Here is a 23,999-nt window from a genome sequence, read left to right as displayed (position 1 = left end):
GTTCCAGATATCGTGCGTGGGTGGACTCCTGTGCCGAGATGTTCGGGGGCCTTGACATCTGTGCTGTGAAAGCCGTCCACGGGAAAGATGGCAACGACTACATTATCGAGGTCAGTTGATTCTCAGCATGTCGTAGCAAGTTCTGTCTAAGAAAATGACACAGTATCTCTTAGGCCTTCTCTTTCAGGGTCAAAAAACAACGACAAAAAAACACAAGACATATCTCATATCATGATCACTGTATGTGTTCCTAATATAATATTTGCCAGACTACGTACAGCTCGAGGTAAATTGTAGTTATCAAATATTCTGAAGGATGTTCCGGCAACACGTGGTGTTCACCATGAATGCTAACCACGTTTGAATTGGATGAGTCATAATAAACAGGGCGTGAGTAACAATGGATGGCGATGAAAGATCATGTCGAGTCCAGAAACATGTTTATTAAATCACATTTCTCTGGTGGGCGATATCATTTTCAAAGTCATCATGAAGTAATAGATTGCATTGACAGACAAGAGTTTGGCGGGCGATGGTGGAGGACGAGGGCGCAGTCGGGATAGATCAGGCATGATTAGTCCGAGTCAGAGCAATGAAAGAATGATTACGCCGTTAGACTAAACACGGCTGTCGGAATTCATACAAAGGCACGGCTCGCCGGCTGCCCACGCTGACTGTCTGTCTGCATGTTTGTCTGCATGTTTGTCTGCATGTTTGTCTGCATGTTTGTCTGTCTGTCTGTCTGTCTGTCTGTCTGTCTGTCTGTCTGTCTGTCTGTCTGTCTGTCTGTCTGTCTGTCTGTCTGTCTGTCTGTCTGTCTGTCTGTCTGTCATGTCTGCATGTCTGCATGTCTGCATGTCTGTCTGTCTGTCTGTCTGTCTGTCTGTCTGTCTGTCTGTCTGTCTGTCTGTCTGTCTGTCTGTCTGTCTGTCTGTCTGTCTGTCTGTCTGTCTGTCTGTCTGTCTGTCTGTCTGCCTGCCTGCCTGCCTGCCTGTCTGCCTGCCTGCCTGTCTGTCTGTCTGTCTGTCTGTCTGTCTGTCTGCCTGTCTGCCTGTCTGAAGTCATAGATACCTGAGGAAACATTTTGTTTTCCTCAGTTGGTTCAAATTGCAGAACTGAGGAGAAGATTTAGGGAGGACCATAGAGATCAAATATAGTGTTTTGTTCTGTGGGGAGGACCGTGTGTATTCAAACCTGTGAAACTCAAGGGTCAGATAGACACAGACATACTGAGAAACAGAGATCTTATCATTGGAATCAGTTGCGGTACAATGTATTTAATTGTTATTTTTCGTCAACAATCTACACAATATACTATGTCAAGGTAAACAAAAAGATGAATGAAAAATAAAACACCAATATACCTTGATTAGATAAGTATTCACCCCCTGAGACACTTTTTTTTATTAAGAGCTTTGCACACCTGCAATGTGCAATCTTTGCCCATCATTTTTTTCAAAATTCTTCAAGCTCTGTCAACGTGTTTTGGGGTCATGGCTATTCAGCAATTTTCAAGTCTTGCCATAGATTTTCAAGCAGATTGAAGTCAAAACTGTAACTTGACCACTCAGGAACATTCACTGTCTTCTTGGTAAGCAACTCCAGTGTAGATTTGGCTTTGTGTTGTAGGTTATTGTCCTGCCGAAAGGTGAATTCCTTTCCCAGTATCTGGTGTAAAGCAGACTGAAGCAGGTTTTCCTCTAGGAATATACTTGTGCTTAACTCCATCCTGTTTTTTTTTCATCCTGAAAAACTCCCCAGTCTTTACCAATGTCAAGTACACCCATATCATGATGCAGCAACCACCATGCTTGAAAATAAGGAGGCAGTTACCCAGTGATGTCTTGTGTTGGATTTGCCTCAAACATAAGGCTTTGCATTTCCTGTAGGCCAAAAAGTGCATTCCTTTACTGTATTTTTCTGTAGTATTACTTTAGTGCCTTGTTGCATACTTTTATTTGACCTGTATTTAAATAGGCAAGTCAGTTAAGAACAAATTCTTATTTTCAATGACGGCCTAGGAACAGTGGGTTAACTGCCTCGTTCAGGGGCAGAACGACAGATTTTTACCTTGTCAGCTCGAGGGAGCCAATCTTGCAGCCTTTCGGTTACTAGTCCGACACTCTGACCACTAGGCTACCTGCCGCCCCTATACATAAGCATGTTTTGGAATATTTTTCCAACATTTTTATTCAGTATATTTGTATTTTTCTTCTCACTTTATTGTGGGGTCATTACAATGTTGTTGATCCATACTCAGTCAATGGCCTCATGGTGACATCCCTAAGCAGTTTCCTTCCTGCAGCTCAGTTCAGAAGGAGGACTGCGTCTTTGATGTCTGTGTATGTCTTATTTGTTATTGGTACCAATCTACCAATCACTGCCATTCTTTATGAGGCTTTCAATAAGCTCCCTGGTCTTTGTAGTTGAATCTGTGCTTGAAATTCAATACTTGACTGAGGGAACTTACGGATGTTGTATGTACAGTATGGAGGACAGAGGAAGGGGAAGTCATGAAAAAAATATTTCACACAGTTTGAGTCCATATAACTTACTATGTGATTTGTTAAGCCAAATTGAACTTTTGCACTAATTTAGGCTTGCCTAGACAAAGGGGGTGAATACCTATGCAATTACTATTTGAGTTATTTAATTTTTTACAACATTTACATTTAAATTTATTTCAATTCCACTTTGTAACACAACAAAATGTGAAAACTTTCAAAGTTTTATCATACACTACAGTTGAGGAACAGTGGGAAAGTAATTCTGCTTTGAAAGTTGATCAACTTGCGAACCCCACTTTTGAGAAAATAGCCCTTGAATGTTTTGGTACTTCTACTGGAGGCCTCTTCTTTGTCTACAGCCATTCAGCATCTTACACACCATCTTAAGCCTTAGCCCCACCCATCTTTTGAAGGATTCACATGTGAGGTCATGTGCTAAACAGAGTGAGCACGGTAGTGTACTAAACAACCAAAGATGTCAAGACTAACGGCTGGTTTTTACTACGTCTATCGACATGTCTGTAGACTGTTGTCGCAGTGACATCATGAACATTCTACTGTCGTCCGACATCAAACTTGTCTTGTCGTTATGAAAAAGTATAAACACAAAAACAACAGGCTGCATGACATCAGCAGCCTGGTGGTCCAAAATAGCATAACTGGTATATTTTAACACCAATAAACCCATCTGTTTAAAAATGTACGCATGCACACACACACACATATACAGACAGGGCAAAAAGAAGCTTCGGCAGACTGAGATACGTGCATGGTCCTGACCTGACGTACTGTATTGGGACTGGTAAAAACATGACGTAGTGCAGCTAGTTCGTCTCAGTGCTTAGGTAGCTCCATCTCAACCTCTGGCTGGGTTTACATTGGGCTGCTGGGCAGCACGGCATGGTGAACACTTGTTGCTGTAGAACACATCTGTTTAAAAGGAGCAGATGCACCGTTACACCGACCAGGCACTTCCTGTTGTTCCACTTAGCTCACATTGACTGCAGACAAGGCCTATAGCTACAACCACGCACAATACACAGAGATAACTGCATTGCCCTAACCTGACGTTATTGGACAAGCGAAGAAACGCAGGCACGCACGCATGCACACACACACACATATACAGACAGGGCAAAAAGAAGCTTCGGCAGACTGAGATACGTGCATGGTCCTGACCTGACGTACTGTATTGGGACTGGTAAAAACATGACGTAGTGCAGCCGTCTCAGTGCTTAGGTAGCTCCATCTCTCATAACCGGCCCAGCGTCTCGTTTCCTCCAGACAAGCCTGGTTTATCTCCTCTCACAGGGCAGTGTATGGACCGACCGGTGGCAAGAAGAAGGGGTGGGGTAGGAGGAAGAGGAAAGAGCTGGTTGTGTGAGAGTGTGTGTGGATTGGACAATCGAGACAATTCAGAGGGGTGCGTGTGTGCTTGCGCATGTGTGTGTGTGCTCGCGCGCACGTGTCTGTGTGCGTGTGTGCATATGCATGCTTATGTGTGCTAGCTTGCACCTGTGTGTGTGTGTGTGTGTTTGCTGCACACCTGCACAGTTGATTTACAGTGCAACTGACTGCCAGCTGTTGTGAGTAACTGTCCCTGGTGCAGCAGGCCAAGCGGAACCCATTTGTAAGCCACTGTTTTTGATGAATAGTTCTGTTCCCAGTGTTAATTTATTTCATAAAGCAGGTGTTACCTATACTTTTGATCTCATGGAAAACACAACAGAATTGATTTACTATGCCAATTTAACCTACTTTTCTTGGTTGCATTCCATAAATCATTAGACTTTTCCAGTTGCAGAGGGTGATTAGACATCATTTCGGTGCTAACCTGTCTGTGATATGGTGTACTATAGGCTATTGTGTCATGTATCTACCACAGTATAACTTTGTCCAAAACACATTTTCTGGCATTCTTCAACGGTCCTTATTAAATATAAGCCATTAAACTCACTGTACCACTGAAAGGAGGAAATTAAGGACTAGTATACAATGGACTCCTCTGTGCTTTTCCTCTAAACACATTACCATGTCCATGTACAGCAGTGGAAGTTAGAAACACTCATGAATGTTAGATAAAATGAGATAAACACTTTGTAATGGGTTTATATTAAAACCGGTAAAACAACAGGAATGTTCTCGTACAGGAACCGAAACCAGTTTTGCTTTGAATGACCTTTAACCTTGAGAGATTACTGATGAGACCCCAAAATGTCTGAGCTTTTACTCATTCACATAAACAGTTTTCAAAATGCTTAAGAAGGGTATTTCCGATCTGCATCGTCATCTCAGATCACACACACGCATCTCTCCAATGTGGTGTGTTTATGTGCAGTCCCCTCGTGGGCAGTTAGATGTAAAATGACCTCTCGGCCCGGTGCTCTGAGATGTCCATATTTAGCTTGCTCTCTAACATGCGTCAACATTCTCTCTTAGCCTGATGTTTCTAGGGTGGAGGCCAGCCTCCCACCTACCCATCTGTCATCCTCTTTCTCTCTAGGGTGGAGGCCAGCCTCCCACCTACCCATCTGTCATCCTCTTTCTCTCTTCCCATTGTAGGAAGGGACTTATAATCAATGTGTGTGTGACACACCGGTCTTAGAGGTCTGAGACAGACTGTGATCGCAGCAGTGACACAGTCACGAAACAATGTTCTGTGACAAGGAGAGTTCTACACACACGCACGCACGCACGCACGCACGCACGCACGCACGCACGCACGCACGCACACACACACACACACACACACACACACACACACACACACACACACACACACACACACACACACACACACACACACACACACACACACACACACACACACACACACACACACACACACACACACACACTGTGGCGTGGCGGCAGGTAACCTAGCGGTTAGAGCGTTTTGCCAGTAACTGGAAAGGTCGTTAGTTTGGATTCCAGAGGCGACGAGGTGAAAAATCTGTCTGTGCCCTTGAGCAAGGCACTGAACCTTAATTACTCCAGGGTTGCTGTTGTTAATGGCTGACCTTGGCCGTGACCCCACTCTCCGAGGGTGTCTCAGGGGGAGTTGGGATATGTAAAAAGCACATGTTTTTATAAGAAACCACCAAATTATACACACCCCTCGACTTGGTGGCATTTAATTAGTGTGAATGGTAACATAGCAATATTGCACGCTCCTGGCAGTGGGAACCTGTTTGTGTTCCAGACAGACATTACACATGGTGCCAGGTCGTAGTTGTAAATGAGAACTTGTTCTCAACTGGCCTACCTGGTTAAATAAAGGTGAAATTTAAAAAAAATGGTGACACTTCCCATTAATGAAAAGTAATGGGTGTTTACATTCGCTTCATATAGAATCCACTGGTACTGATCTCAACATGTGGGTCATTCCATTAATTCGGTGCCTTTTGAGTGTAACTTTTAAAAACATTTTTAAACATTTTGTCACAGAGCAAGAACAATTTCATAAAAACATGCTTTCAGATCTCGAGGTTAAATACATAAATGACTATAGTAAGTGCCTATTCAGTGCCAAATAAAGTCACAGGGTTGACGATTTCATCTTAAATCAGCCATAAATCCCCTTGTGACAAGGTGAATGGAAGCAATGGAGTGGCAATTTAATGTAAGCTTCTCAAAGAAAAGTATATAGTTAAAACATTTCTAGTCTGTATCTATGTTTATTCCAGGAAGCCTGGTGAAGTTCCATGGCAGAAATAGAGTTACAGTTATGAGGACAAAAAAAATCAACAAAACAAGCACTGGTGACAAATCATTTTAGAACGTTTGTGGCACACTGGTTTTCACAGCATTTCGCTGTTCTTTTAATATGAGCTAAAGCTGCAGCAATGGGGGAGAAATGGTCTACAGTGCTGGCCATATCAATATTTAGATGTGTTTTCTGAAGTGTTATTTGGCTATAAAGGCTAGTATGAGGGACAAGACGTAGCTAGCCACAATGAGGTTTGTATCAGGTTTCAAGACCCAAGTGCAGACTGTGTAGAAGTAACAATGTTTATAGTAACAACAGGGGGAGGCAAACGTCAGGTCAAGGCAGGCAGGAGTCGATAATCCAGAGAAGTGGGGCCAAGGTACAGGATGGCAGGCAGGATCAGGGTCAGGGGCAGGCAGAGTGGTCAGGGGCAGGCAGAGTGGTCAGGGGCAGGCAGAGTGATCAGGCAGGTGGGCTCAGAGTCAGGACAGGCAGGGGTCAAAACCAGGAGGGCGAGAAAAGAGAAACTGGAAAAGGCAGGAGCTGAGACACAAAACGCTAGTAGGTTTGAACAAACAAGACGAACTGGCACAGACAGACAGAAAACACAGGTATAAATACCCAGGGGATAAGTGGGGAAGATGGGTGACACGTGGAGGGGGGTGGAGACATGCACAAGGACAGGTGAAACAGATCAGGGTGTGACAGTTTGTTTTGAGAAAAGTCAACTAACCTTGTAAGCTTCCTAGGTATAACTAACTCGCTAGCTACTAGCTAGGTCTCTTTCTCTCACGATTATAAAGCCAACAAAATGTTACTAAAAACAGAATATTATTGACCTAAAAGGTTAGCAGTGTTGGCCCAGTCGCTAGCTTATCCAGGGTCAATAAAGCTATAGGAACAACTGCAATAATTTTGCAAGCAACATTGTGAAAATGAATCAAATAAAATGAACCTCGTAAAATTTGACCCGTAATGCTCATCTCCTGTAACCTAATTGCCATCTTCTTATTTTCATACTGCACCTACTAAATTACAAGGGTTGGATTTATACTTAACAATTGTACACGTCAGTACTTAAAAGGCATCTGGTATATGGTTTGCCTCATATACATTATCTACTGGTATCATTTTAAATTAAGAACATATCTCAACATGTGTGAGTTTAGCTATTCTCTGCTTCAAATGACAGATGCCCATAAGGCCAGTAATGTCATCAGACTGTAGGCATATGGCTGCATTGGAGATGCATGACATATGATAAGCTGCGAAACGGATTCACATGGCTGATATACTGAGAGAGAGAGAGAGAGTGACAATCAAATATAAGGATAGAACAGCGGGGTCTGGTTAGACAAGGGACGGCGGACTATGTATTTTTATGAAAAAGAGCTGGTGCACGATTTCTAAGGAAGTCTTGAGCTATTGCTCGCATGAGGTAGAGTATCTCATGATAAGCTGTAGACCACCCTATCTACCTAGTGAGTTTTCATATGTATTTTTTGTAGCTGTTAACATACCACCACAGTCAGAGGCTGGCACTAAGACAGCATTGAAAGAGTTGCATTGCGCCATAAGAAAACAAGGAAACGCTATCCCAGAGGCGTAGCTCCTAGTGACCGGAGACTTTAATGCATGGAAATTTAAATCCGTTTTACCAAATTTCTTTCAGCATGTTAAATGTGCAACCAGAGGAGAAAAAAAACTCTGCACCACCTTTACGTGTACAAAGCTCTCGCTCGCCCTGCATTTGGCAAATCTGACCATAATTCTATCCTCCTGATCCCTGCTTACAAGCAAAAATGAAAGCAGGAAGTACCAGTGACTATGATGAAGCAGATGCTAAGGTACAGGACTGTTTTGCTAGCACAGACTGGAATATGTTCCCGGGATTCCTCCGATGGCATTGACACCACATCAGTCACTGGCTTCATCAATAAGTGCATCGATGACGTCGTCCCCACAGTTACCGTATGTACATACCCCAACCAGAAGCCATGGATTACAAGCAACATCTGCACTGAGCTAAAGGCTAGAGCTGCCGCTTTCAAGGAGCACGACTCTAACCCGGAAGCTTATAAGAAATTCCGCTATGTCCTCCGACGAACCATCAAACAGGCAAAGCGTCCATACAAGACCAAGACCCGAATCGTACTACACCGGCTCTGACGCTCATCGGATGTGGCAGGGCTTGCAAACCATTACAGACTACAAAGGGAAGCCCAGCCGAGAGCTGCCCAATGACACGAGGCTACAGGACGAGCTAAACTACTCGCTTCGAGGCAAATAACACTGAAATATGCATGAGAGCACCAGCTGTTCTGAAAGACTGTGTGATCACGCTCTCCGAAGCCAATGTGAGTAAGACCTTTAAATAGGTAAAAATTCGCAAGGCCGCAGGGCCAGAGGGATTGCCAGTACGTGTCACTGCGAGCATGCGCTGATCAACTGGCAAGTGTCTTCACTGACATTTTCAACCTCTCCCTGTCCGAGTCTGTAATAACAACATTTTTTAAGCAGACCACCATAGTGCTTGTGCCCAAGAACACTAAGGTAACCTGCCTAAATGACTACCGACCCGTAGCACTCACGTCTGTAGCCATGGAGTGCTCTGAAAGGCTGGTCATGGCTCACATCAACACCATTATCCCAGAAACCCTAGACACACTCCAATATGCATACCGTTCCAAAAGATCCACAGATGTTGCAATCTCTATTGCACTCAACACTGCCCTTTTCCCACCTGGACAAAAGGAACACCTATGTGAGAATGCTATTAATTGACTACAGCTCAGCGTTCAACACCATAGTGCCCTCAAAGCTCATCATTAAGCTAAGGACACTGGGACTATACACCTCCCTCTGCAACTGGATCCTGGAATTTCTGACGGGTGGTAAGGTTAGGAGGTCCTGGACTTCCACCCCCAGGTGGTAAGGTTAGGTAACAACACATCCGCCTCGCTGATCCTCAACACAGGGGCCCCTCAGGGGTGCGTGCTTAGTCACATCCTGTACTCCATGTTCACTCATGACTGCACGGCCAGGCACGAATCCAAAACCATCATTATGTTTGCTGATGACAACAGTGGTAGGCCTGATCACCGACAACGATGAGACAGCCTATAGGGAGGAGGTCAGTGACCTGGCCGTGTGGTGCCAGGACAACAACCTCTCCCTCAACGTGATCAAGACAAAGATGATTGTGGACTACAGGAAAAAGAGGGCTGAACACATCCCCATTGTCATCGGCGGGGCTGCAGTGTAGCAGATTGACAGCTTCAAGTTCCTTGGTGTCCACATCGCCAACAAACTAACATGGTCCAAGGACACCAAGACAGTCGTGAAGAGAGAACGACAAAACCTATCCCCCCCCCCAGAAGACTGAAAAGATGTAGCATGGGTCCTCAGATCCTCAAAAGGTTCTACAGCTGCAACATCGAGAACATCCTGACTGGCTGCATCACTGCCTGGTATGGCAACTGCTCAGCCTCCGACCGCAAGGCACTACAGAGGGTAGTGAAAACAGCCTAGTACATCACTGGGGCCAAGCTTCCTGCCATCCAGGACCTCTATACTAGGCAATGTCAGAGGAAGGCCATACAAATTGTCAAAGACTCCAGCCACCCTAGTAATAGACTGTTCTCTCTGCTACCACACGGCAAGCGGCACCAAGTCTAGGTCCAAGAGGCTTCTAAACAGCTTCTACCCCCAAGCCATAAGACTCTCGAACACATAATCAAATGGCTACCCAGACTATTTGACTGAAACACCCAGTAGAACTAGAGCAGGGTTGGCCTGATCCGATTGTAACAGGTTTATACACTGTGTTATGTTTAACTGTATTTTTTGTGTACATTTGTTTTAACATACAGTGCCTTTTTGTTACAGCCTTATTCTAAAATTTATTAAATTGTTTTTTTTCCCCCTCATCAATCTACACACGATACCCCATAATGACAAAGCAAAAATAATAGAAAAAATGTTTGTTTTCTGCAAATGTATTAAAAATCAAAATGGAAATATCACATAAATATTCAGACCCTATACTCAGTACTTTGTTCAATCTTGGTTTCATCAGACCAGAGAATCTTGTTTCTCATGGTCTGAAAGTCCTTTAGGTGCCTTTTGGCAAACTCCAAGCCTCCGCCTGGCCACTATACCATAAAGGCCTGATTGGTGGAGTGTTGCAAAGATGGTTGTCCTTCTGGAAGGTTCTCCCATCTCCACAGAGGAACTCTGGAACTCTGTCAGAGTGATCATCAGTTTGGGTTATTCGTCACCTCCCTGACCAAGGCCCTTCTCCCCCGATTGCTCAGTTTGGCCGGGTGGCCAGCTCTAGGAAGAGTCTTGGTGGTTCCAAACCTCTTCCATTTAAGAATGATGGAGGACACTGTGTTCTTGGGAACCTTCAATGCTGCAGAAATGTTTTGGTACCCTTCCCCAGATCTGTGCCTCGACAAAAATCCTGTATCGTGGCTCTACGAACAATTCCTTCGACCTCATGGCTTGGTTTTTGCTCTGACATACTGTCAACTGTGGGACCTTATATAGACAGGTGTGTGCCTTTCCAAATCATATCCAATCAATTGAATATACCACAGGGTGACTCCAATCAAGTTGTAGAAACATCTCAAGAATGATCAATGAAAACAGGATGCACCTGAGCTCAATTGCAAGTCTCATAGCAAAGTGTCTTAATACGTATGTAAATAAGGTATCTGTGTTTTATTTTTAATACATTTGCAAAAAAATCTAAAATCCTGTTTTCACTTAGTCATTATGGGTTAATGTGTGTAGATTATGAGGAAAATGTATTTAATCTATTTTACAATAAGGCTGTAACTTAACAAAATGTGGAAAAAGTAAAGGGGTCTGAATACTTTCCGAAGGCACTGTAGGTAGGTCTACACATATAACTCATGGCATATAGGATATAACCTTAATCTCTTAGGAAATTAATTGGGACCTCTTCCTTTATCTGCAAACAGGCTTTCATGCTTTCCATATCTAAGGACGTCATTATACTCAAATTTGACAGCACTAAATATGATGTTGCTATTATTTGTTGAGGGTTCTGCTCTCTACAATCATACCTCATAAACTGGAACCACTACATCTCCCTCAATGGCCACACTTCAGACTCAGCTGCAGTTATAGAGGGTGTCCCCCAGGGCTCTGTGCCGGGTCCCTTACTCTTCCTCATCGACATCCTCCCCCTTGGTCAGATCCTCTGTCACTTCAACCTTGACTTCCACTGCTATGCCGATGACACCCAGATATACCTCAGCACCAAATCCCTCCTCAAACCACCTCTGACCCACATTGAATCCTGCCTCTCTGCAATAAAAACAACACTGCCTTAAGCTCAACAGTGATAAAACAGAACTCCTCCTCCACCCTCACCAAAGTTGGCAACCTCACCCTCACCATTGACGACACCACTGTCTCTCCCTCCCTCCATGCACGAAACCTTGGTGCCATCCTGGACTCCAACCTTTCATTTGACCACCACATAAGACAGACTGTCAAAACATCATTCTTTCACCTCCGCAACATTGCCAAAGTCAGATCTTCCTTCTCCCGTCCTGCCACTGAAACTCTCATACGTGCATTCGTCTCCTCCCGTCTTGACGACTGCATCTCACAACCCTCCAGCATCAACTCAAGCTCCCTCCATAAGGTTCAAAACTCTCCTCACCCACACCAAGTCCTGGCAGCACATCAGTGACAGGGCCTTCTCCAGGGTTGCTCTTAGGCTCTGGAACTCCCTCTCTCCAGCCATCCATGACTCAGAGTCCATTACTATCTTTCAGTCTCTCCTAAAGCCTGACCTCTTTGACAAGGCCTACCCTTAAGGCTTGCCCCTCCACGCACCCGTACAAGCAACGAAATATACTACCAAGACACTCCTCTCGTCACCATACTGAGCAGCACCTAACCCTTACCCTACCCCTTACCCTACACCGGGTTCATATCCAAATCCCAACCGCTCCCCTCTTTGAGCCCACCCCTCTCTTTATTCATGTCTTGTTTCGTCTGATGTTTTGATTTGTCTCCTGTTGCTTTTCTTTTTCCATTTCCATGATTGTGAAGCGACTTTGGGTCCTTGAAAAAAGCGCTATATAAGTATGTATATGTATTATTATCATCAAGCTGTATTCAACTGAAATCGTTTGCACGAATAGTTCAACAACATCTGTGTGAGAATTTTTGGCACACATACTTGGGCATGCACTGGGCACTTGCCATTCCACATAAAAAAAAACATTACACACCATCATAGAAATTATTTAGCTAAAGTAAACAAACAACAGTAGCCTCTTGTTGAGTTTCTGTACTGCCCATCCCGAGTACAGACTGCACCATTTCCAACCCTTAATCTTTCCATCCCAGAATACAGTGTACAGACCAGCAGCAGAGAACACTGTGCAGCCCAATGAAAGAGGGGGAAAACAACACCTCTCCTCTATGTTCTAATACTAAAGGGCAACTAACTGCAGCCTTGTCATCTGCTAGATGAGTCTATATATCCCAATAAATCACCAGGGTGTAACCGGTACTCTGGCTGCCACTGCACCACGTTTGAAGTGGCTCCTGGCTTGCAGTGGGTCCCGGCTGCAGCTGCCAGTCCTCCAGGGCTCAGTCAGTCCCAGCCCCTTATGGTTATGGCCAGTGGTGGAAAAAGTACCCAATTGTCATACTTGATTAAAAGTAAAAGATACCTTAGTAGAAAATGACTCATGTAAAACGGAAAGTCATCCAGTGAAATAATACTTGAGTAAAAGTCCAGAAGTATTTGGTTTTAAATATACTCAATTATCAAAAGTAAATATTATTGCTAAATATACTTAAGTATCAAAAGTAAAAGGACAATTATAAATAATTTCAAATTCCTTATATTAAACAAACCATACTTCATCATTTTCTTGTTTTTTTGTTTACAGATAGCCAGGGGTACGCGCCAACACTTAGACATAAGTGCTTTTGGGTGTCAGGGAAAATGTGTGGAGTAAAATGTACATAATTTTCTTCCGGAATGTAGTGAAGTAAAAGTACAAATTTAAAAAATTATAAAGTACAGATACCCCAAAAAACGACTTAAGTAGTACTTTCAAGTATTTTTTACTTATGTACTTTACACCACTAGTTATGACTAAGGGGCCACACTGCCAGGCTCATCACCTGCCCAGTTCTCTTCCTTCTACCCAACTCCCAGCTGCACACACGCACACTAACACACACACGCACGCACGCGCACACACGCGCACACGCACACGCTCACACGCACACACTCACACGCACACACGCACACACGCACACACGCACACACGCACACACGCACACACGCACACACGCACACACACACACACACACACACACACACACACACACACACACACACACACACACACACACACACACACGCACACATCACATGCACGCACGCATACAGACAGACACTCGCCTGTGTACACTGTGTACATGGGGCACATGGATAAAAGGAGTTCTGTCTGTTTACAGTTTGCTCTGGCCACAATGCGTGCAGTGGCCTGATACCACTCTGGGGACATGACACATGCATTCTGCTGGCAGTGTTCCCTCTGTTTTCTCCCTCAGCCTGTGAAACAGGCTTTCCTCTGTTTGTTTTGGTTCTCATTTGGCGTGGCATTGGCACGACCCTCTCATGCAGAGGAAAGCATGGCTGGTGGATTGGTGGAGAGCCACATGCTTTGCGGAGATGGTTTCAAACAAAGCACATGTGTTGTGAGTTGAAATGCTACGGTGGGGAAAGTTTATGTTGATTATGTTGAATATTGTGATGTATTTGATGTAATAATATGTCACATCAATAAGTCACATCTCTCATGTTTATGCCTATAGTACTATAGTACAGTATAGTGTAGTATACACTATAGTATAGACATTTACACATATCAGTAGTCACTGTGCTCTAACATCAAAACTGCAGTGAATTTCACCCCCTCACCATCATCTTCATCAGGCATAGCTGCTCAAATAAGATATTCCAATACTGCTCTCTAGTGGCAAGAATGACGTCAATCACATTGAATGGATTTACAGTGAATTTCCCATTTACTAGCATTGACTCAGTCGAGAATCCCTGCCAATACTGTCCGTGTAGTTGTTCTTCACTCTGATTGGTGTACCTCTCCTGTGTCATCTAGGTGATGGACAGTTCCATGCCTCTGATTGGTGAGCACGTGGAGGAGGACAGGCAGCTGATCACTGATCTAGTGATCAATAAGATGTGCAGCGTGCTGCTCGGGATCAACACACCACAGCCCATCGCTGTGAAGGTAAATCTCTTTCACCTCCTCTCCAGAGTGTAACACTATTATGGATTTGCACTTGAATTTATTATCTAGATTTGATCTCAGAAGTAATGAAGAATTGCTTCAAATAAGCCCTTGTGTAGAGAGTATATCAAACCAACCATGCATCATGCACTATTACTGTCCATTTTCAATGCCTTTCATTTCACAGCCACAGACGACCCAGCCAAGAAGGGCCCAAGGTAAAGAGACCTCCATCGACATCTTATCACCAGTTTGATTGCTACAACATTTGATTGTTGTTGTGGTGAATATGAACATTATGATAAGTGTTGAGAAATACACATAGTAGTGCCTTGAGTCTCTAAGACAAAACACGAGTGCGTGTTTGCTCTGCAGGTGGGCATCGCTCTGGCTCTAGTTCTCCCTCCCAGTCAGCCCAGGGTTCTCCTCAGCGAGCCCGCTCAGCTAACACCTCTCCCAGCCAGGCCTTCCAGCCCGGACCCATCCCACCTCCCGTTGCCACCGGCCCCTGCTCCCAGAAACAACCTCCTCAACTGAAGTAAGTCAACGCATCAAGTGCCTTAAATCTCATCTCCATGGTCATAGCTGATGTTAACATTGGTGTGTAATACGAATATTAACTTAACAGAAAAATATAATTAAGCAATAAGGTATGGGGGGGGGTGTGGTATATGGCCAATATAACACGGCTGAGGGCTGTTCTTAAGCACGACTCAACTCTGAGTGCCTGGATACAGCCCTTTGCCATCATGGTATGTTGGCCATATACAGTGACTTGCGAAAGTATTCGGCCCCCTTGAACTTTGCGACCTTTTGCCACATTTCAGGCTTCAAACATAAAGATATAAAACTGTACATTTTTGTGAAGAATCAACAACAAGTGGGGCACAATCATGAAGTGGAACGACACTTATTGGATATTTCAAACTTTTTTAACAAATCAAAAACTGAAAAGTTGGGCGTGCAAAATTATTCAGCCCCTTTACTTTCAGTGCAGCAAACTCTCTCCAGAAGTTCAGTGAGGATCTCTGAATGATCCAATGTTGACCTAAATGACTAATGATGATAAATACAATCCACCTGTGTGTAATCAAGTCTCCGTATAAATGCACCTGCACTGTGATAGTCTCAGAGGTCCGTTAAAAGCGCAGAGAGCATCATGAAGAACAAGGAACACACGCTGGATTTGGATACAAAAACATTTCCCAAGCTTTAAACATCCCAAGGACCACTGTGCAAGCGATAATATTGAAATGGAAGGAATATCAGACCACTGCAAATCTACCAAGAACTGGCCGTCCTTCTTAACTTTCAGCTCATACAAGGAGAAGACTGATCACAGATGCAGCCAAGAGGCCCATGATCACTCTAGATGAACTGCAGAGATCTACAGCTGAGGTGGGAGACTCTGTCCATAGGACAACAGTCAGTCGTATATTGCACAAATCTGGCCCTTATGGAAGAGTGGCAAGAAGAAAGCCATTTCTTAAAGATATCCATCAAAAGTGTCGTTTAAAGTTTGCCACAAGCCACCTGGGAGACACACCAAACATGTGGAAGAAGGTGCTCTGGTCAGATGAAACCAAAATTGAACTTTTTGGCAACAATGCAAAACGTTATGTTTGGCGTAAAAGCAACACCCTGAACACACCATCCCCACTGTCAAACATTGGTGGTGGCAGCATCATGGTTCGGGCCTGCTTTTCTTCAGCAGGGACAGGGAAAATGGTTAAAATTGATGGGAAGATGGATGGAGCCAAATACAGGACCATTCTGGAAGAAAACCTGATGGAGTCTGCAAAAGACCTGAGACTGGGATGGAGATTTGTCTTCCAACAAGACAATGATCCAAAACATAAAGCAAAATCTACAATGGCATGGTTCAAAAATAAACATATCCAGGTGTTAGAATGGCCAAGTCAAAGTCCAGACCTGAATCCAATCGAGAATCTGTGGAAAGAACTGAAAACTGCTGTTCACAAATGCTCTCCATCCAACCTCACTGAACTCGAGCTGTTTTGCAAAGAGGAATGGGAAAAAACTTCAGTCTCTCAATGTGCAAAACTGATAGAGACATACCCCAAGGGACTTACAGCTGTAATCGCAGCAAAAGGTGGCGCTGCAAAGTATTAACTTAAGGGGGCTGAATCATTTTGCACGCCCAATTTTTCAGTCTTTGATTTGTTAAAAAAGTTTGAAATATCCAATAAATGTCGTTCCACTTCATGATTGTGTCCCACTTGTTGTTGATTCTTCACAAAAAAATACAGTTTTATATCTTTATGTTTGAAGCCTGAAATGTGGCAAAAGGTCGCAAAGTTCAAGGGGGCCGAATACTTTCGCAAGGCACTGTACCACAAATCCCCAAGGTGCCTTATTGTTTTTATAAACTGGTTACCAACGTAATTAGAACAGTAAAAAAAAGAAACAAATTGGTCATACCCGTGGTATACGATGTGATGTACCTAGGATAGGATAAGTAATCCCTCTCACCCCCCCCTTAAGATTTAGATGCACTATTGTAAAGTGACTGTTCCACTGGATGTCATAAGGTGAATGCACCAATTTGTAAGTCGCTCTGGATAAGAGCGTCTGCTAAATGACTTAAATGTAAATGTAAATGTACCACGGCTTTCAGCCAATCAGCATTCTTGGCTCAAACCACCCAGTTTAGAATTTCATATGTTGGCCATATACCACACCTCCTCGGGGCTTATTGCTTAATTAGAATAGTAAAGAACTCTACTGTGCTAAGTACAAGATCTCTAGTAAAAGTTCTGTGAAAACCTTAAACTGTCGTCGTTTCATTAAAATATTTACTTTCTGGGTAAAACTAGGAATATATCTACTTGGAACAGATCTGTGCAGATGCCACAAATGGCTGCTAGATGGAGACTTTGTATAGAGATTTTACCGCTCCTGTCGCTCGACACTTCCTGTTTACAGAAATACTCTATTATAGTCTCTGACATGCCCACATTTGTTCCTGTTTAACGGCTGTTAATAAATGGCCTGCATTTGCAGGATGCTCAGCTCCAGCCACCCCTTCAGATAATATGTGTTAAAAGTGAGTTTTGATTCTCTCGTAACTCCCTAGTTCAACGTGGATTGGCTGTACATGACAAAGGGGTTGTCTGTAGGGCAATTTACAACTAGATTTCTCCACAACCATTGCCCAGTTTACCTCATGGCTCGGATACACAACTAAAGTTTGACTGTATTTCTGTCCAAGCTGACAGTCGTTGGCTTTGCTATAATACACATGAACACGTCTCTTCTAAGATTAAGCTCCTTTGTCCAAATCTAGTTGGCCTTAGAGAGCAAAGTGCACTAGTTTATTCCCTGTTGTATGTGCTGTTGGCCAGCCTCTGTTGATCAAACTGCAGTAGCAAAGTTGTCCGAATATGATCCCCTCGCCCCTCTTCACACACGAATGCACGCAAACATACACGCACATACATCCACCATCCTCCATCTTGCATGCCCCTCAAGCCTCAGCCTCATTCTCACTTTCGCGCCTTGCAGCAAATCCCAGTCGCTCACCAACACCTTCACTGAGACCCTGAAAGGGAACGCCACGGACGACGAGGCCAAGGCAGAGACCATCCGCAGCCTGCGCCAGTCCTTCGCCAGCCTCTTCTCCGACTAACTGCAACAGACTCCTCATATCCATCCGCCTACTATCAGCCATTAAGCCATGGGCCTCCAGAAGAGCTCCAAGCTACCCATCTGTTACAGAGCGCGCTCAGTCGAAGCTTCCTGTCCACCACTTCCAACTTTCTGTTCTTATCCATAAATGGCAGGTAGAGAGCATCCACCTCTCAGAATCATCCGTCAAATAACAAAAATAATAAATTGGGTTATAGTTCATCTTGTACTGCTTGGTTGGTGTAGTTTAGATGTCAGTTTGCATTCTGTTTGTCATTTCATCAAATGTTCATCATCTGATTCATTCTTTTGTTTTGGTCATAATGCGTTTATCAACTTCAAGGATGTTGATATACTTTGGAAGATAAAGGATATATCGTAGTATTTAGAAATGACCCATAATAGTGTATGAGCTCGGTTCACCAGCAATGCTTAGCATCTTGCCAGTCTCATTTCACAGAAATACTATTGCCATATTGATTGGCTGATTTAGTTACTATATAATTATTTGTGATTTTGCTTTGGCATTTGATTACCAAAGTGATTTTTGATTAAAATTCCTTGTATTAGGTCAAACTAGTTTAGGCTATATACTGTACCTGTCAATTTGCAATTTTACGAGGGGGAAATATTATCTTAAGTCTTCCATCACAGACAATTCTTCCCTAAGTTCTAAGCTTTATGAACTATCTCATGTAAATAGCGCTATGAACTATTTTTAAAATTTTGGGCATTTGATTCCCCCCCCCATCACATTATAATAGAGAAGGACAGACGAATCACATGACTGTCTAGTTTATTCTTTTGACTTTAAGTGCAAACATTTTAAGTCTCTGCGCCCAAATTGATTTTCTGTTTAAGGTATAATTTTTGACTGGTCCCATTGTCCCCATTGTCCCCATACTTTGTCCCCATACTTTATTTTTAGTAAATGCACTTCAAGTCGCACTATCAGCAATATGGGTGAAATGAATCTTGCTCTCCAACTTGATTTAAATACATTTAACAATTATTAAGATTGTCTTTTCACTTTCAAACTGTATTTATTGTCCTGAACATATATGCCAATCATAGTAAGGTATTATTATCAAAATGGACCAAATTATGTAATTGTATTTTAAAACCTGTGTGTTTGAAATATTTTGTCTCTGTTAAATGTGAAATGCTTCTACAATTCAAAGTACCGACTACTATGAAAAGCCATAACAAAACTATGATTCACTGAAAATCTTGATGTTGATAAATCAAAATGTTTACTCGTTATCACTGTGAGTGTTAGTTGTGCTTCTAAGAATTCAATCATGTTGCTTCTACTAGTGATGACTTATAGTGTACATGGTATAATGCTGTAAACTTGTGAATGCCACACCTCCATATTTGGGTGCCACACATCCATTGTGATTTATTTACTCATTTGTTAATTGACCATTTCAGTAAGCAAATGATGTTAATTAACTACTGAAGAAATTCAGAATTGAGTGGTGATGAGGTCACCTAGTAACTACCTCAATTCCAGCAAGCTGTGATGCTACTAGTAGTTACCACTAATACTCTGGAGTGGGTGAAATTAAGACAAAAAAAAAGGAATTGCTTTTCATTTGACCTAATCTGTGTGTCTGCATGTAATCCTACAATTTGAATCCTAACATCCATACAGTAAAGTTGATGTACTGTGCTGTCTCTCAAGTAGTTATTCTCTGTTAGTAAAAGGCAATACACCCATAGATGAGTCTGCTATCTACAGTCAATAACTAAATGAATATGACATGGGTTTTCATATCACGATTTACATGTCATTGCAATGAAGAATTGAACGGCAATAGCCATTATAGTTAACGGCAATGGCCATGTGTTTATTAAAGTGGGCCCAATGCCATTCAACAGATGCTCAGAAAGTCATCGACACCACCGTTGAATAGCCGTCCTCCTCTCTTATTTCCCATCCAACAGAACTTACCGTCACGTGTCCTCGTATGGTGAGCATCTGCTGGAAGGCATTGTGTGTCCCCCCCCCCCTGTGTGTTATTGACATAAGTGTGGCATGAAAACTGACCCCCGGTGTGCCTCTGGTGGAACAACGACATGTAAATAATTGCTGTTGTCTGGCTGCTTATAATGTCTGAAGTGTGCGATGCATAATGTGTGTTTGTGTTATTAATGCAAGTCATTGTAACATTGTTTTGTTTCTTTGTTCAGTTTTTATTAAAAGTGACATATTTTATTACACTTACGGTGGTAAGTCTTGTATTTGTCGTGTTGACAAAGCAGCGTAGAGTGCTGGGTAGCGATGATTATAAACCCCTGTTATACAACCGTGTAATATCCCATTCTCCATCTCAGGTAGTGTAGAATGCATAGCATCGTGTCCCCATTGTCTTTGTCATAAGAAATACCCTGACACGTGATCTTCAGGATGTGAAACTCATAGAACACAGAGGATTTACAAGGTGAGTGCCCACCAACCAATTTATGACAACATTGGAATTATTGCCACTTTCCGTTGTCTCTGACTGTCTGTCACTTTCTATTTAAAGCATAAAACTTTATTAACTACCACCAACCCTCTTTCTGTTACTGAAGTCCCATTTGAAGAAGTTTCATAGATTTCAGTGCGGGTGTCTGATCACAGACAAGTCTTCTCCATTTAAGGCTGTTACTGTGAGTCCTCTGACTTCCCTAAGAAGCACAGAACTAATTTACTGATAATCCAAAAACTCTCCGGCCTCCAGCACTCCGGGATACATTTTTTTTAATGTAGTAAATAAAAAAATGCTGTGCCTACGGCACTACACCACACTTAACTACTTAATTGATCAGGGCCCGGTTTCACAAAAGCATCTTGAGGCTATATTCATTTCAGAACCATAAGATCCTATGGTTCTAACACAGAACTTAGCCTTAAGCTGCTTTTGGGAAACCGGACCCAGTTCAGTGGTTTGCCTAAACTAAAACCCACCTGGTCTTCAAAGTTGGTTAAACACATTTGAAAAAGGTAGTGTATGCGGCACTACGGAATCCCTGGCGTAGGGGTTTGGCAACAGCCCGGGCCCATTCCAGAACAAATCGTTTTCTTATGATCTGGATGGTTCAGAGGTGAGTAAGTGAGTGATAAAGTTAATGTCCCTCAGGCGAGTGTTCTGTGACGGATCTAAAGCTCTTGATCCACAGCTTTAGTTTAGACGAGGATTAAAAACAGGATTAAAAACGTACCTGTACATATCAGCTGAGTAACATTACACTGGCCTCAGTCTCTGTAAGGAGATTCCTTTTTAGTCAAAGCACTCGTTTTAGTGCACTCCATATAATGAACATGACCTCTAGCTCCTCGGTTGCAGGTGACTAGTGTGAGGTGGCATATATGAATATTAGGTGCTGAAAGAACCCATACCATGGTTTCACCCTCATAGTTGTGGAATGTGTAGAAATTAGAACTGCATCCTCACAGTCCAATTCGGAGTTTTAGAGTGCCAGGGTGGAGACAAAGGGACTGCCTGTGCATGTCACTCATAAGTAAATCATCATTAAAGGTGATGACGTAAGGCCACAGAGTTATTTGACTGGCCTCTGTAAGGGATATATGGTATTCTTTATAAAATACCTGTGATGGAATGTTTATTAAATTATGTCATGGCTTTAGAAACTTCTGATAGGCTAATTGACATAATTTGAGTCAACTGGAGGTGTACCTGTGGATATATTTCAATGCCTACCTTCTTTTCTTTACATCATGGGAAAATCCAAAGAAATCAGACAAGACAAAAAATTGTAGACCAATACAAGTCTGGTTCATCCTTGGGAGCAATTTCCAAACGCCTGAAGGTACCACGTTCATCTGTACAAACAATAGTACGCAAGTATAGACACCATGGGACCACGTAGCCGCCATACCGCTCAGGAAGGAGACGCGTTCTGTCTCCTAGAGATGAACGTACTTTGGTGCAAAAAGTGCAAATCAATCCCAGAACAACAGCAAAGGACCTTGTGAAGATGCTGGAGGAAACAGGTACAAAAGTATCTATATCCACAGTAAAACAAGTCCTATATCGACATAACCTGAAAGCCCGCTCAGCAAGGAAGAAGCCACTGCTCCAGAACTGCCATAAAAAAACAGACTACGGTTTGCAACTGCACATGGGGACAAAGATCGTACTCATCATTAAGGAAGTTAAAGCTTGGTCGCAAATGGGTCTTCCAAATGGACTATGACCCCAAGCATACTTCCAAAGTTGTGGAAAAATGGCTTAAGGACAACAAAGTCAATGTATTAGATTGGCCATCACAAAGCTCTGATCTCAATCCTATAGAACATTTGTGGGCAGAACTAAAAAAGTGTGTGCGAGCAAAGAGGCCTACAAACCTGACTCAGTTACACCAGCTTTGTCAGGAGGAATGGGCCAAAATTCACCCAACTTATTGTGGGAAGCTTGTGGAAGGCTACCCAAAACATTTGACCCAAGTTAAACAATTTAAAGGCAATGCTACCAAATACTAATTGGAGTTTGCCAAAAGCCACTTAATGACTCTCAGACCATGAGAAACAAGATTCTCTGATCTGATGAATCCAATATTGGAACTATTTGGCATGAATGCCAAGCGTCAGGTCTGGAGGAAACCTGGCACAATCCCTACGGTGAAGCATGGTGGTGGCAGCATCATGCTGTGGGGATGTTTTTCAGCGGCAGGGACCGGGAGACTAGTCAGGATCGAGGCAAAGATGAACGGGGCAAAGTAAAGAGAGATCCTTGATGAAAAACTGCTCCAGAGCGCTCAGGACATCAGACTGGGGCGAAGGTTCACCTTCCAACAGGACAATGACCCTAAGCACACAGATAAGACAACGCAGCAGTGGCTTCGGGACAAGTCTCTGAATGTCCTTAAGAAGCCCCGATGGCTCGGACATGGAGTACCACAGGGGGCAGAGCGCATAGTCCAGGGAGGCAAACAGGTCCACTTGTGCCCTCCCAAACTTGTCCCACAGGTGCTGCACCACCTGGGGAGGTAGGCTCCAGTCCCAAGGTGGGGGGCCCTCCTTTGACCGCATATCCGCTGCCACATTCAGGATGCCAGGTACGTGCGCTGTGCATAGAGACGCTAGACTCCCTGAGCCCAGAGAAGGAGCTCCCGTGCCATAAGATGGAGGCGTTGCGACCTCAGTCCACCCTGATGATTGATGTAAGCCACCACTGTGGTGTTGTCCATTCTCACCAGGACATGTATTCCCTTCAGGTGTGGAAGGAAAGATTGCAGGGCCAGCAGTACAGCTCGGAGCTCCAGTGTATTGATGTGCCTGCCGCTCCAAGGGGGTAGCCAACAGCCGCTGGCCGACCTGCCCTTGGTCGCACCCCCCCAGCCGAACTGGGAGGCGTCTGTGCTGACCAGATTCCAGAAACACATCCTCAGCATCTCCACCCCACCTGAGAGAAAGGAGTGACAGGGTCCCCTCAACAATGCCCCGAGGCACTGTGCGGTCCCCCGCAGAGGGCGGTAATGGTGGCGCTTCGGGTGCAGCCGGTGGGAGTTGAACCACCATTGAAGAGGCCGGAGATGGAGCAGGCCCAGGGGAATCAACAACCAGGCCGCCGTCAGCAAGCCCAACAGGCGTTGGCAGGTTAGGAAGGATACCATCTGCCCCTCCCGAAAGTGGTCAAGGCAAGATAAGATCGCCTGAAACCTTCTGGTGGGCTGGCAACTCTCATGAAGACTGAGTCCAGTTCCATGCCAATGAAGGCCACCCTCTGGGTTGGCGTCAGACGACTCTTCTTGTTGTTTACAGTAATACCCAGCCCGCTGATGTGGGTCAGGAGCATGTCTCTGTCT

The 23,999-nt window shown here is 43.7% G+C and overlaps 1 protein-coding gene across 1 annotated transcript in view; it reads left to right on the top strand.

Annotated features, from left to right (window-relative positions):
• Nucleotides 1-20,408, top strand: part of LOC123994679 (synapsin-3-like) — a 143,338-nt gene extending 122,930 nt beyond the window's left edge. Inside the window, exons 10-14 of the mRNA XM_046297577.1 lie at nucleotides 8-110; nucleotides 14,403-14,534; nucleotides 14,722-14,752; nucleotides 14,910-15,072; nucleotides 18,060-20,408. Coding sequence (XP_046153533.1) covers nucleotides 8-110; nucleotides 14,403-14,534; nucleotides 14,722-14,752; nucleotides 14,910-15,072; nucleotides 18,060-18,183 — 553 coding nt within the window. The 3' untranslated portion in view covers nucleotides 18,184-20,408. The remainder of the gene's footprint in view (nucleotides 1-7; nucleotides 111-14,402; nucleotides 14,535-14,721; nucleotides 14,753-14,909; nucleotides 15,073-18,059) is intronic.
• The last annotated feature ends 3,591 nt before the right edge of the window (nucleotides 20,409-23,999 follow it).

This window comes from Oncorhynchus gorbuscha, linkage group LG14, assembly GCF_021184085.1.
Source record: "Oncorhynchus gorbuscha isolate QuinsamMale2020 ecotype Even-year linkage group LG14, OgorEven_v1.0, whole genome shotgun sequence".
Classification (NCBI taxonomy): Eukaryota; Metazoa; Chordata; class Actinopteri; order Salmoniformes; family Salmonidae; genus Oncorhynchus; species Oncorhynchus gorbuscha.
The sequence above is the reverse complement of the archived record's forward strand: the minus strand, read 5'-3'. Positions and strand labels throughout refer to the sequence as shown.